Raw genomic sequence first — 17145 nt, 5'->3', positions numbered from 1 at the left:
TAACGATTTTCATTAAACTCGCATTTACGCGGCGAGTAACCCGTGCAGTATACGAATAAGGTGGTATATTATACTTATATTGCATCTGCACACGCGTGGTTGCGGAGGAGGGGAAAGACGCAAACGTCTTAGTGCCATGCTGTATACTCGGTATGATAATAATAATAATATATTTTACACCTACGTGGATAAAGCGCTAAGTGGTGCAAGTCGTACGTCTATGTAATATAATGTATACGACCTGCAGTGTACCCATATATCCACTAAACCCAAATCGTTCGCTTCAAGTAATGCGTTGTGCCCGCTAGAATATGTACTATAACAATATACAAATAATAAACAATAATATGTATAAACGCCTATGGTCGCGCGGAAATAGACGATTGAGAATATTTCGTAATTGTAAAAAATCAACGGCAATCTGAAACCTACGTCGTCGACAGCTGACTTGTGTTTATTTACTATATTAAATAACTCTATCGTGATACTATTGTAATTGTCGTTTCCGGTCTTACTCGCCTCTTTTGCAACGTCACCGGAAACCTTGCACAACGCGAACAGCCTCAGAAATCGTTGCGATACATCCAACAGGTCCGCCGATGGACCGGAACGTTCCGCCGACAAGAGCACTCGGTGGACTTCAAACACCGCAACAGCGGCTGTCGTCCCGATTTCCAACAGTATTTGAACTTCAAACGCTCTGCCACCTGTTGTCTTCCCCGTGCTGTCGATCAACGCTTTTCTCTGCGCTCTGATCGCCGATAGTCCTACGTGATGATGATATTTTAGGCAGGCGTAATACACCCCGCGATTAGTTGGCCCAATTGCGACGATGATGTGTGCACGAAATATCAACAATAATGATGTGTCAAAAATATAATGCAATAAATTATAAGAAACAATATATAATTATGTAGGTGTACAAAATAATGCAAAATATATTTCACCTCGCTGTTGTTAAAAGCTTTCCTAATGTACACTTATGCCGATTATGATTATTTTAAATAAATAAGACAATTATTTTAATTTGTAATGAAATGTATCATGTTCGTTGAGCAATACAATATTACTAAGTCACATAAAGCATACAATAAATTGTAAATTGTCAATAATATTGACAATAGTATCGTGTTACTCGCAAGCTTATGATAATGAAACATAACGACATCATACCACAAACTAGTCATATTTAACTGAGTTAATGTGACAAAGTAAGCCCAAATACATGGTCCATTGTATATACATTTAAAATAATATAACAACCTTTGACCTCCTACATAATTATATATTTTTATGTATTATATAACATATTTATCCGTATTATTATTATTACTACTATTTCCATGTGAACAATTTAAATAAATTGTTTAAGTCAATTCACGTACACAAAAATAATAAAGAAACTACGGCATAGCCGAGATAATAGGTAACAGGTACAAGGTTATTTTCTGTTTATGGTACAATTTTTAATATTTATATGAGTCTTATTTAATAAATTTTAGAAAAATTTCTTGAGTGTTTGTCAAAAGCCGCGCCCCTCATATCCTTTTACTTTCGTGTTCATGTAATTTGAATCACCCGTATGCACATTGCACATCATCTTATCATCTAAACATACTGATATAATATAAAGAAGAAAAATTGCCTGTCTGTTCGGGGTAATCTCAAGAACTACTTAACCTTTCAAAAAAAGCGTAAGCATCAGAAAGCTATATTATGCCAGGGTTAAATTCTAAATTTTATCTCGACAAGTGGCCCTTCATTTTTTTTTTTTGCAAATTTCAAAATTTTTGATAAAAATAATAATAATAAATAATACAGTGGGTTCCGCTTAAAGTGATCATTTTGATTCTATTAACCGGTTGATTCTATAAAAAATTTACAACATTTTTTTCATAATTCAATATTTTAATACAATCACATATTTATTTATAATTACATAATGTAACATACATAATAAATGACACAAGTACACGACGATACCATAAAAACAATAAGATTGTTCATAAAAGTGATTCAATTATCCGGTACTTGGTGATTCTAATAAAAGGTCATTAGTAACATACAATTTGGTTTGGGATTTTCATTTTTGATTCTAATAAACGGTTGATTCTATAAGCCAGTGTAGTAATTTTTGCTTATCATAGTAGGGATGCCATTGGTTACAAAATTTAGTATAGATGAATAAGAAATTAGCAATCGGTTATTAGGTACCGATTTTAAGCCTATACAAAACCAAAAATTGGAGAAAAAAAGTAGTTACTTTTTATGATGGAATATAATTTTAGACCTGTATTTTATAAGGCTGTGTTAAAAATATTTAATGGAGATTAAGATGGGGTAAATTCAATTCAAGCGCGGGAATTTGTCACGGCAAGTTTTGAACATCACCATGGTTTAAATTACGAATTGAAGACAAATTTTGAATAGTACATAGTTGGTATTTTTTAACGGGCAACAAAGTGCACGGGATAAGTTAGTATAATTATATAGAAGATTCGCGTAATACATATATTATAATAATGTAATACGCGCGTACAGGTATTTAGGTATACGCGACGGATAAATAATTACGCATTAATATTCCGTGGGTATGTTATACGTACATAAAACTTAATGTATAGGTACCTACTGTGCATTATATATTATTACTATTTTTACTATATTTATTTTGAATATTAATCGATCATGTCGATATGTGCGCCGAAGTGTTTCCTCCGGGGCGTTTGTAAAATATTACACATAGGTACCTTCCGCGACCGATTAAAAAAATTTCCCATAAGAATACGCGATCGAATGTATGTATAATATTATATAGGTACACGATATACCTTTATGTTTACCTATATGCACGCATATGAAGGCTCGTGGCTAATCGCATCGCCATTATAATATTATATTATTATACAGTTTTCGTCATCGCACTATATATTATTATAATACGAGTATATAAAATATTATAAATACATTTATATATATATATATATTATTATAATAGTTTATTACAGCCGTCGCTGCTGCCACAGCAGTATGTCCTAATTTTTCAAACGGGTAAGCACGCGCGTAGGTAGCTATATGGATTAATCACGATCTGTAGCCCAACAGAGCTGCGTACAACAACATATATAAATACGGTGCACATAGGTAGGTATATGGCGCACAGGCACAATGCATATTATATAGTTAGTATTCTACATACCTATATAACAGTGAATAACACAGCTATGCATGTATCATGCGGAGTGTAAACACTCGACGTATCCGACTCTCCACCCCTTTGCTAATTAATTTCCAAACGTAGACGAGTCACGCGTCGTACAAGTGTCAACTATACGAGTACAACGATGTGTACGAGTAACATTATGGTGTGAACATATTACGACGTTTACATAGGTACTTTATACGGGACGACTAACGGTAAAAGATTCCGGTTACGAAAAAGAAGGGTTGTAATACTATCGCACAAAAATCGCATTCAGAAGAAAATATGTGCTAATTACATTTTGTCTTTGTTGTTTGCATAGGTCTACACCAGCTATAGGTATGTTTAATTTCATCGTCAGCTTGTCGCTAGCCACTAGCGTATAAAATAAGACCACAACGTAAAAAAATTTAGGTTAAAATTAAAAAGAACTAACTCTCTTTGTATATCAACCCTATTATTTAAAAAAAAAATGTATTTTATACTTTCGCTTAGGTATCTACTTAATTTATTTCAAGTTCTTATTGTGTGTGGTGATTTCTGTGAAATACAATATTGCATTCAGACTTTTTCCGAGGATACATTCTGATCATCATTGTGAAGAAACGTCCTTCGATTCAAATATTGGTCGGTCTCTGCTAATCGATATGATATACAATAATTAACGATGACAATATCATAATATTATATTATTAAAAAATCATATCGTATTATCTAAGTCAATTTTTTCTGAGTATAATAATACTGATAAAACCATTTTGGATTTGGAAATGCGTAGGTAAAGCAATACAACTATAAATCACACCCAAGTCCTACAGTATTATTTGGTGTTGGGTATACATTGTTTATTTAATGTAAATACATAATACATACTCGCAGTGGTGATACATCCATCCGCCACCAGTTTGTTGAGGTTGTGATGGCGTTTTTTAAATTCGGCACACATCCGGCAAAAATTAATTTCCGAAAGTAATGGAATGAAACACAAACAAATCTGTTCGAACACATCACGCACTAATTGTATTATATTATAGACACTAAGTATATTTAATAATTACTAATACAAATAAAGGTATTCAATATATATAATATACAGGGTTATTCACCAAACATATATTGTGCTAACCTATATTTTCCCTTTAATTTTAAATGTATTCAAATTCTGGTTTCTGACATTTTTAAATATACTTAAAGACGAACAATTCTTGGGATTTTTGTACTTCTTAAAGAGGGCTCGTGGTGATACCAGTACAAACTTCTGTTTTTCAAATAAGAACCTTCCGTCTCTCCCTGTTTACTATAAATTATTATTAAGCGGATAATTTTTCTGAACATTTTGTAGCATCAAAATTGAAATTCAAACGTTTTTGAGTCATTTAACTTTATGAACTGGGGATAATAGGTCCTCGATAACGGGTTTAGAAGGTATAGCGGCAATGCAGGTAATTAAAATTGTTTAATAATTTATATTATTCCATCTATATTTATATTTTATAAAAATGATCCAAGTATCATTAATACTAGATTCGATATCACATCTATTTTATACTTTTGTGAAATCATTTTTAAAGAATATTATCCTTAATATATACATTTTAATAATTGAAAAACAATATTTGAAACATTTCGAATTTTAAATTTTGATAAATTTAAGATATCGACCAAATAATTTATACTAAAAAAGGAGGTTCTCATTTGAAAAACCGAAGTTTGCAGGGTTGCTGGATACTCTTTAAAAATTCAAGACTTAAAAAATATTTAAAAATTCCAAAAATTAGAATTTGAATACATTTTTAACTAAATTTTAAAAAATGGAGATGAGCATGCTGGGTAAATGTACTCTGTATACGTATGAAGTAGTTAGTACTATGTAATTTATGATATTTCGTGCATGAGTCTTTAACACGTATTTCATATTATTATTTTTTTTTTATTTGAATTAAGTTTCGGCAACTATGGCCATTGGAAAATTTCATATTATAATATATACATCTGGAATGTGCAATGGTATTACATATAATATAAAACATATATCTATATACTTAAAAATCTTATAGTTGTTTTCGACTTAATGTTTTTAAATGAATTCAAATATTTTGAACGAAAGCCGAGGGTGTTTCGAATACGTTGATAAAATCAAACGAACCTACACACATTCAAAGAAATTATGTTTACCTAAATATTATATTATGTACATTTTCTAGACAAAAATTATTAATTTAAAAGCACTAAAACCTCCGCAAATCGGACATCGTTTGTACGGCTCTCAGGAAATGTTTGATGCATTTTTTTTATTACAGTATCTGCTATTAAAATTTAATTTGAATAACTTTGCATCGAAGTGTTCGCGCTAGAGTAGTCTTACAATTTATTCACTGGTTTTGTTTTAATGAAATTATAGAAACTAGAATTATCAAAAACGTCTCCCCGCCCCCCAACCACAATATTTTTTTTATGATCCTACCTGGAGTATGTTTTCCGCGTTTACCGCACTGCCATCTCGATTCAACAGACGTAACCAGTTGCTGCTGAACAGACATATAGACGTCACCGCCCAGTAAGACCAAACGGACCACGTTCGGCCTGCAACGTCGTTCAGAGTGTATTGTAGATTGTTTGTGACCGGAAGAGGTGTTCGGATTATGGATCTTACAGTCGCCGGAAGTGTGACAGTGAATTACAATTTGTCGCGTCGTACACTCCAACAACGTTATCAATATCTGCACGTAATGCGGTACAATTCGGAACACGATTTCCGGAGTCGGCGATTCGGAAGTGGCCCTGTCTCTGTATATCAACACGCACGCCACCAATGCCAACGACCCGTTCAACGTGTAGCGTTTCAGCTGAAAACGGAAACCTAATAATGTGAGGATTCCCCCGATTGGACAGGAATGAAATGTACACTGCAAAAATGTCTACTTAGATTTTGCGTACCAATATCTGCTTGTTACGGCAGTCTTGTTAGCTGTAAGCTGAAGCGCTGTTTGATGCGTTAAACTCCATTTAAATTGCCTATAGCGAATGCTTTAAGGGGCCTCTTGAATGTGCGATTTTTTTGTCGAAAAGTACCGTTTCCAATTCCAACGATACGTATTGACAATTATCGCGATTTTCATTCTGCACAAATATTCGGATTCTCAATACTATGTCCAAAGTGACGATCTACTCACATTTCAATTGTTTTAATTTAGATTGCAATGAATGTTGTTATAATTTTCAAAAATTTGCAACATTTTAAACTTAAATAATAAATCGACCATCTAAAATTCTAAAAATGTGCTGGAAAATTAGAATTATTTTTTCAAAATGCAAATCGATGTAATTGATGTGAGGTATAGTTTGAATTGAAGTTGTCTGTTTGAGTGAAAAATAAATATTGTTTTTGGATCACAAAATTGTAGGTCCATGTCAAATTTGGAGGTGGGGGTTCTGGAGACATGGACTTCGAAATTTTTATCTGACATGTGCCTGTGAGTACGTACGAGATCCTTCCGTGCTACTACTATGCGGGTTACTACACTAACGACCATTTACGACTAGTACAACGACAAGGCAAATTGCTGAATGTATAAGAAGTTGCCTATACAATTTTACTTAGAATCCAGTAATAAGGAGGCCCCTTAAAAAATCTGTCTTTCTCAAAAAAGTCGTCATTAGTGAATACCATTGATGTAATCGAAACAATCTTATAATCGTCAAATACCACCTACCTTCGCTTTTATTGAGTTTCGACGTTCAATTGGAATCATAAAACCATTCGTACACAAACACTGCATCATAGCGAGCCTGCTGTCTATACAACTTTGTATGCGTTCGTGTATATTGAATTGTGTACGCACAAGTCTTAAGGCGCACACCAAATAAGATTATTACATTATTTTTATTTGATACTTGATATTTTTTGTAATACAATTTATTTATTATTCATGGTATAATGGTATGGATATAGATACTAAGACTAATTGTTATTGATTTAAACTAGCCCCACTCCCGAGTGCGCATTACTAAGTCTAAAAAATAATAATTTCGAAAATCGATATTTTCAATCAAATTAACGTTGCTTTTGTAAAATCTCGATTTTAAGTTTTTGAACAAATAAGGATTAATGGCAATATCGAATAATATACAACTATAATACAACTATACAATGCACTAGCGTTATATAATATTTGCTATGAAATATGAATATAGTGTCGCATAAGTAAGTTATAAGCAGTAAAATTAATTAAAAATAAAGAATAACGCTCGTTGGTTCATTCGTCAAATTTGTCTGCAGTTGGACGATCATAAATTGGATATTGATCTTCAATAACTGTCATGTATGATTGAATGATGATCACTAGGTATCCTCCCACTGCCATGACACTCTGTAAAAATATGAAAATGTAATTCATAAAAATGTCACTTTACACTGACATAATTTATTTAACTAACACATTGTTACACATTATCACAGCATTGTTATTTGTTAAGTTTGATATACATATTTTTATATTATCATTCAATAAATTATTTCTTAACATTCCATTGCAATAGGGTACGACATAAATACGAAAAATGATATAAATTATAATTTTTTACTGTCCTTGATATTTTCTTTAACTTATTTAGATTCAAAAGTTTAAAACACGTTTTACTATCAATCTCGTAGTAATTAATTCGTTGAAACAATAAAATGGAAATCGGAAGTGTGATTAAATTCTATTTTTTCCATCATATGATCATTGTACATTATTTTGTACTGACTAATTCTAGTCCACATCGTATAAGCTATAAACCTTCTGAAAACGTATTTGAATTCGAAATAAAGTTTAATTGAAAACAACTTTTCCGCTTTTTTTGAAATTAACTCCCAAAATTAATTTTTAAATTTTTAAATTTTTAACTAAAAAAATTAATTGATATCAGTGAGAAGTAAGAACGGAGTTTTGAAGTATACTTTGTTACGAACTCAAATATTTTTTTCAGAAATCTTATAGGATAAATCGGTATAGTATAATTGTATAATATTAATACATCTAGTAAAATATTGATATAGGTATTGAGAAAAAAACAAAATAGGCAACTATTCCATCTCCATGTTTGTATGTGTATTTTCTAGTAGTGTGTTATTAACATGTGTGCTCGTCTATTTCTCTTACATTACTGTCACACACACTAATGATCAAAAACTACACACATATTTATACGACACGCGCTAAGAAAATTGAAAATATTTAATACGAAAAAACGATTATTATCGAATGAATAATTGAATATTTTTCTATTCTTGTTTTAACAGACTAGAGAATTAGTTCCTATTGCTTCCCAGAAACAATAAAATCTTTACTCATCTGAGTAATGAGTATTGATAGTTATCGATATTGTTGTGGCGTTGCGTTATGTTTGTGAATAAAAGTTAACGTTTTTTTTCCTAGTATGTAAAAAAAAACTCACTGATAAGAAATATTCGTCGTCCAAATAACTCAAGCCATATAAAGAAAATCTTATTTTCTTGTTATCAATCCTTTCCAAGAAACCTTTTATCTGAAATAAAAAACATAATATTGCCATAATTACTATTATTATAATATGGTTGAAGTAACAACGGCTTTGATATCATAATTAAAGTTGCTTTTCTTGTGCTCGGTTTATATAAATGCGTATTATATTTTCATTACCATCGATAAAACTATAAAAGTATAAAAACATAATATAACAAGAGAAATAATATTTTACTAGTGTCGTCATTGTATAGTTATAAAGTATTTATTGTTCAATAAATCAATCACCATAGTTCAATAAATATAAGATTAAGAGGATTCCACTCTACCTGGAGAAAATACACCTATACATTTATGTTCTACACACAGCATCCCAACATAGTGACTTGATTTTTACACTGATAAAAATGTTGAAAACAGATTTATTTTGCTGTTATGTCAGCTTTAGATTCTTTTATCCACATTTTTCATTTATTTTTCTTAAAAAAAATATATATAACCTGAAATTGAGAGAAAAAATTTTATATTTTTAGAAATTTCAAATGACTATAATAGCTTAAAATTTTTTTTTATAACCCTGACTCGAAGGATTCAAAATAGACTACATAGTAATTCCAAACATGTTTGGAAAACTCTATTTAGTACGTTGGAACGCGTATAGGTTTATTTGGCTCCAAAAAACGGTACGGTGGAATCCCCTTAAGTACAATAGAGAATTATTTATTCGTATAATAATAATGTATACACTATACACATGTATTAAAGTATTCAACAGTACAAAGGTGTTCTCAAAACCAGAAATGTACTGTTATTGTTTTGAAAAGAAAATAAAGTATTTAAATTATTGAATTCGAAGGTCATCTAATCTAATTCTGAGTCTATTGAGAGGTTTCCGTTTTCCGTTTTACTCGTAATTAATTATTAAGATTAATAAAACGATTGTTTGATACCATTATTGGGACGTTTGAATGTCTCGATTTGTTTATTCATTAAGATTAAATAAACACCAGAACATGATAAAAGAAAGATAATTGATTATATCACATTATAATATATAAAGAAGTAGTTTTGGACGATAATATAATGAAACATTACAAAAGATTTGCAGCTGGTGCATGATGATCTATTCAACTTTAATATTATACAGTATATTATAATATTATAACCTATAAGTAATAAAATATAATACTCTACAATTTGGTCTGAATTTCTGGGCCCAGTTTTATCAGTGTGGCTCAGTATTCACAGTATAAAAAATTCAAATTTAAATAAATATTTTTAACAAACATCGGTCTTCATAAGTGGACGCTACACCCACACTTGATGTCTCTGTCTTACAAGTTCGAAACATATCAAATTTATGCTTAGCAGTTCACGTTTAGCTTCTTTGGTTTAAACATTTGAGTGCATCGACCTATTATGAAACTTAATGGTAAGAACTTTATCTATGTTTGTATGATGGTGTTTTACGATAGTTCAATGTTTAGCAAGTTTTGTGTATATCAAATAGCACAATTTAAAAACACTCGAATAAAGTCATATCTCACTTAAAAATTGAATTACTGACACTTACATACAAACACTGTTAATTTTCTTATTATTCAGTTTTATAATATTTCGATTCACTCTAATCTGTACATACAAACGAAGGTAAGGTCAACCTAACCTAACCTAACCTAACCTAACCTAACGTGAAAAGCTGTGCATTTTCTATGTATTAGTCGCGTGAAGAAAACAAATTCGTGTTTAGTGGTTTTCTAAGAAGACGATCCTTATTCATCATAAACAAGTCAAACAGTTTGTTTACCTAGTTTCTTTGTAAGTGCGTAGGTGTAGACGCAAAATCGCGCTACGATTACTGCTTAAAATATAATAGTTCATAATCAATTATGGATACATTATATTTTTAGGTTTAAAGGGCAGTAATTAAATTCATTGTTAGTTATTAGTGTTATTTCTGACTGCTGATAACGTTGTACGCACGTTAAGTGTGCCTACATAAAGGTACGATTAATTATCAACATAAAAATTATCCTTAATATTGTTACACTTCTATTTCCACGTGTCCTGTCTATTCAGTGTCTAAACTGCAAGGCTTACACAGATTTTTGAATACTTTGCGGATATTAATAATAGTACCAACCTACATTTCAGCATTTAAAATAATACTACAAATATGAATTATAAATGAAAATTGTAACCCTATTTTGAGTTAAATTGAAATACTACTCATTTTAATGATGCGTCTAGCTACTTAGGTACGACAACATTTTCAAATCACATTTCAAAAACGGTGAATATTAATATTAGAAAAACAGTTATCAACATTTAATATGTTAACTTTGCTGCATATAATAATTGCATTAATTATAAAAATGAGTTACGTAGATCTTAGCAGTGATGCAGCGTACTGCACTATAATAACATTATTATATTCTGTGAAAATAACCTGGTGTGCATCGTTGTTTATCCCCCGCGGCCACGCTCCACTTTATTTATCTAAATTATTGCTAATGTTATCAAACGAGGTTTATAGCTAATTGTCTGTTTATTCAATGTTCGATATCCATAAACCGGAATATGTACCTACCTAAGATCTAATAAGTTGTCATTCGTCATGTAAAAAAAAAAAAACCAAAATCTAATTTACGTCAGTAAATTGCTGTTAAAACAACCATTAACTTAACCAAAACATTGAATTAAAATTAAAATAATCATCCTGTGTGGCTGTATTCTTTCATATTATTATGTTACTGTAAAATTAACGAATAACGAAAAAATCATTATGCAAATGTATGATAGCTTTAATATTATTATAGTGAGTAGGTATCACATATTGGCATTATACACATAGATACTGACAATGGCACACGTGTAATTTATTATTAATTACTCATTTATTTTTTGTTTTGAATTCACAATAGTTATTAAGTTTATTATATTGGCTGTGTATTGTATAGTAAGTGTATAGTAATAAATAATATAACTATAAAAAGAATTCAGAAGCTGTAACAGTAGCTAAATCAAGCTATCAAAATATGTTTCCGTATAAGACCTGCATGACTGCGTTGTAAATTTGTAACGATATCAAACAATTTCCTAGTCTAGTCATAAAATCATTTTGTTCTTTTTATTTTAATATGATATTATGTTTAAGTATGTTTTGGCTGAGCCTTTTTATGTCTTTTATATATTTCATTTCGAAGTATAATAATTTATGTTTATACCTATAATTTGGCTCAATAGAATAGTAATAATAATAATCATTATGGCAAGTATGTATACTTAATCGGTAGTCAATAACTAATAAGTGGTAATATCCATGGTCAAATTTAACGTAGGATGAACTAGTTTTCTTTTATATTTCTTATATCCGTTTCGCATAATTTCCGTTAAGAAAGTAATTTTATGTAAAACATATGCATATCGATTTTATCGATTGTCCACTTAAATGGCCAAGTAACAAGATAATATTATAATTTTTTTTTAGGTTAATCTAGGTGTAGATATTAAAATTAAATTATGCCCTACACTTTGAAAATGTATTAATGCATTCTTATATCTTTTATAGACGAATGATAGTTTATTTTAATTATACTGCAACCAATAATAATCAAAATAATAATAATTTAAATACTCAACTCCATTTTTTTCGTCGTCTGTCAAACGTTTGTGAAATGCAGCATTGAGAATAGTTTTCGTTCGCCTGGCCTGATATGTACAACAGCGAATATATGAAACAAAACACAAACCGCTTACGTAGTTCTCATAAAATAGGGATATATATTTTAACTTTTAAGTATAGGTGCCTAGGTGTAGACAAATAAAACTATAAGCCATAACGTGTACTTACTTCGTTGGACGCGAATGAAGCGGCTTTACATACGATATACACCCTTATCATGTAGTGCAGTGGCCATATGACCATGGACAGTTGTGGTGTGATTTTAAAATTTGAATATGCCATGATGATGCCTAAAACGAACAAATGGGGCAGCATGCTCAGTACGCAAGTGATGATGCTCAAAAGGATCAGCACCTTGGGCAGATTAATACACGTATAAATATATGCCATACAAACGAAATATCATATCATATTTAATACATATAACAATAAGTCGTATATGAAAAATGTCAAAACACACCTGTTAAAAATAACATATAACGTAAATCGTATACTATTATTATTTATTACAGTATCAGTTATGTTGTTCGGATTTATGTAGCGATACCACAGATACCTGATAAACGCTGTTTGTTCGATCGAGGATGGAACAGAGGTCAGTGTGTGCTCGGTTTAACTTCCGTATGTGCGTTACCATATTGGTCGGCAGCGTCAACCGGTCTGACATCGTGAATAAACCCGGAGGGCGTATCGTCACTGAAATCCTCTCCAAAATTAAAATTAATACAATTTGATGTCTACAGTATTTTTATATACATTCAACACGATTTTTACTCACCCTGATTTTTTCGGACTCGAAGTCTGTCCAGAGATACGTTGAGATACTTAAAGCATTTTGCTAATACTGAACAAATACACCAGAATTGGATACATAACGAAATCGCCGCCAGTTTATGAATGACACTGTCCTAAATAAAAACATCAAAAATCAACAGCAATAAAGTGTAGAAAATGAAAATTGAAAACTTCAGTATATTATGTATTGTACTATATCGTTATAGTTTGCAATGAATATTTTGGTACATGGAAACAAAACTAGTGTAAAATGTTGGTGGAAAAAATTATAGTTTTAATTTTAGCGTTATTATAGTTATAGAATATAGGTTATAGGCTAAACCAGTGTTTCACAACCTTTTTTTTTAATAATATGGTGACCTACTATTAAACCATTCTTCTGCCAGGCGACCAATAAAAAAAAAGTCTATAGTTATGTTGTTGTACAATGTACTGTAATAGGTTTTAGTTATAGTCACATAATGTTATCTTTTAATCTTGTAATATGATCGTTGTGACCTATCAACAAAAAATTGAGCAACCCAAAGTTGGTTCCTGATTCACATTGGTTTGGGAAATACTAGTCAGTAGCCTTAGGTACCTACGATCAAAATGAAGAGCTTCCAAGCAAATGACAGTCTTATTCTATTGAAACTCGTCGTAACCGATACGATTGACAAGACTGTGTTCATTATAATCATCATGATGGATTCAATGTTAGTTTTGTGTGCAATCATGTTAATCGTGTTCTTGTCTCCTAAAAATCAGCCAAATACTATCATGGTTTAAATCAACTATGTATTACATGTAGGTTCACATTACACTTCAATATATTTAGGTTTTTACACTTAATCAACGTAATGGTTTTAACAATATTAAACACACCTATAATCGAGCCATGGCACTTGACACATGCATTGAAGAGCTCGAAAACTTTTCTTAATCCTTTTAAATGGAATGGCATCGATATGTGTATGATGATCATAATCGTTTGATTCAACCACAGAGATATTATGAACATAGGCCCCACTACAATCTGTATACGATCATGAATCGTTAGCTAAAATTGAAAATATATTTTATGATTAATTATAACTTATTTTTTTGTATGTGATATCGCTACCACGAAAGGAAACTGTGTTAGCTGTTTACTACCCTTCGAAGTAAATAATAAATAATGCTACTAATGTCTGATTTTTTAGATTATTGTAATATTATATACTATATTATTATAATATCTGATTTATTTACATTGCTCAAAGTTCTATTTCCTTGGTACTTGATTGCATTCCTTAATTCCCGAGTAGTGCTTCCGGAGACTATAAGTAGTATAATGTAACTCAACGAAAAGATTAATCCGGGTATACACCACAAACTCTTGTTTTCCTAAATAAAATTACATGGCTATGTAATAAATCTTGTTAGTTTTTTTAGTATATAAATAATAATTAAAGTAATGACCAACTCTGATCTAAAATACATTTTTTATTTATTTTAATAATTATTATAAAATATATACAATAGATATAAATATGAAATACCATTTCGCTGTCATTCTTTGGTATACGAATGGGCATCCATCCAAACAATATTGAATAGTAATAAGGTACAGAAAAACTCTTGAACACAATGTATGAATCGACTTTCATGTTACCGTTCAAAACCGAAATGAATTATTTTCGCTGCTTTTATTTATTCTGGACGTAGGTAGTTTATTTCGGAGGCACCTACTAACAGCAACTACGATTGTGACTTTGGCTTATGTATAATATGGGTATAGCCACTATCCATAATATTGTGATTGCCTGTTGTTGTTTTCAGTTATATTAGACTATAAAGACCTAACAATAGTTATTACTTACGAGAAATACATTTTTGGATCAATAAACTTTCGACTTGTTTAAATGTTTGTGTGTACAACTGATAACTCTACAGTAGTATTGTTAGTAAAAACATCTTTTTGACATTGGTAAAATGGTATCTATATTATGACGTGTAGCACGGCTTTTTGATGATCATGAGTCATGACTTACTAGTTATCAAATATGTGTTAACTGTATTATTATTTATTATTGTGTACACAATATTGTAACTTAATCTTTGGACTTAAATAGGTCAGAAATAAACTTAACCTAAACATTTACTGGTTTTTTTTATTAGTAATAATACATAGGTACCCATAGTGTGTATGTGTATGAAATTAAAGTTATAATAAACTAAACTGAATTGTCTTACATTGATTATAAATAGGTACTAGTATTTAAATAATAATAATTATTATTATAATCAATCATAATATAATCCATCATTTGAATAGATCATAATAATATTATACAGAACCTACTACATACAAGAATTAAATTTATTACATATATTATTCTTCTAATACATTTATAACTTGTTATTAAATGATTAATTATTGTAATAATTACTAATAAGGTATTAGTAATTATTACAAATTAACAATATGCGGATACTCATAGAACGAATCTTATAAAGAACAATACATTTTTAATTCAACTAGCATGTAAAAAGTATATTTTCTAAGTATATTTTCTCCGTATTAAACTCACAAAGGTGAATTTATTTATTTTTAAATTTTAAATCAACCAACCATATTATCTGTAATTCATACTGCTTGTTTGACTCGGGCACAATATTATAATAGGTTGTTTGGGATAATATATGAATAAAAAACCGAATATATAGGTAATACATTAAAATTAGTTTATGTTATTTGAATACTCATTAATGTAACAATATTAAGTTACCAAAGTTGTAAACGTTTTTTAAACATAAAATTTCCCCCATAATACCATATCGTTTGGCACTTTTATAATATTATAGGAAACACACAATATTAAGCCAACGAACATGGCTTTTAGAACGATTGTAATTCAATTATTTGCCGATTAACAATAAAAGTAATATCAATTTCACATTAAATTTATATCGGTATCATATTATGCCATTATGGTCAAATTGAAATGTGTAGGTCACGGGTTAGGAGAAGCTCAATTAAGTGTATTATATACTCGGCCACTCTGTAGGTGGTAACGCGGAACAATATTTCTGTATTTTATACGTGCTATAAGTATATACTGGTATATATTATGTTGAAAATTTGAAAATCACACTATAAATAGTCTACGCTTTTGATTTTTTTCATGGGATTAATAGTGTAAAAATGTATTCTGTTCGATTTATTTGTTATGAATTATGATAATATATAGTGGATACGTGCAGTACGTGTGATCTGAGGTTAAAACCGCAATTACACGCTCATTATAATAGCTGAATTTATTACATATTTTAAAGACATACTTGTCCTATACTACCTATATCATAAAATATATTATTTTTCTTAACACATAAGTCATGTTCTGAATACGTCTCGAAGATCAAAATAACTCAATTCAAACTAGAAAAATGTGTTTACCTACGCCCTACTCGGTCGTGTATGTTGATAACTTACAAATTTAACGTAGGTCGTAGGTCATTTAATCATTATAACAAACATTTAATGTTATATATTTGCTTCTGTGTGGTGTTAACCAGCATTTGTACTATGTATATCTTACTTTTCAACTCAGTCCTTCGCGTGACCGCCACGGTGGTATTCGTTATCTGTTTATTCATTGTACGGATGAATAATATTATGTGACATGTGTCAATGTGCATTGTGCGCATTGTCTTAAGTAGTAAGTATTAAAATACGTACGATGTACCACGAACTAATAAGATAAAAATATAAGGACTAGTATATTTCAATATTCGTATTGAATCGTTAATCGTTATACCACATTACCACAATACAACGGGGTGGAAAAACAAGCTTGATGGGCTCATAAACTACTTGATGTAAATACAAAACACCTATGTGATTATCGTGGATATCTAGGTAATCCAATTTTCTTAAACTGCGATGAAAAACCATAGAGCTTTACCCGATGATATTTTTCCTATACAAGGAATATCCATCATGAATCATAAATATG

General features: G+C 30.3%; 2 protein-coding genes across 4 annotated transcripts in view; one reads left to right on the top strand and one right to left on the bottom strand.

Annotated features, from left to right (window-relative positions):
• LOC111035014 (probable Ras GTPase-activating protein) overlaps positions 1-17145 on the top strand; it is a 141642-nt gene that overhangs the window by 43427 nt on the left and 81070 nt on the right. The gene's annotated exons all lie outside the window — the stretch shown is intronic.
• On the bottom strand, positions 6475-15288 carry LOC111035016. The gene is given in 11 exon segments (XM_022316498.1): positions 6475-7572; positions 8642-8731; positions 12331-12399; positions 12542-12781; positions 12783-12833; positions 12930-13069; positions 13152-13281; positions 13753-13904; positions 14033-14207; positions 14399-14533; positions 14689-15288. Coding segments are annotated over 11 exon segments (1404 nt in total). The 5' UTR covers positions 14797-15288; the 3' UTR covers positions 6475-7458.

The sequence above is a fragment of the Myzus persicae genome, unplaced genomic scaffold, assembly GCF_001856785.1.
Source record: "Myzus persicae strain clone G006 unplaced genomic scaffold, MPER_G0061.0, whole genome shotgun sequence".
NCBI lineage: Eukaryota > Metazoa > Arthropoda > Insecta > Hemiptera > Aphididae > Myzus > Myzus persicae.
The sequence above is the reverse complement of the archived record's forward strand: the minus strand, read 5'-3'. Positions and strand labels throughout refer to the sequence as shown.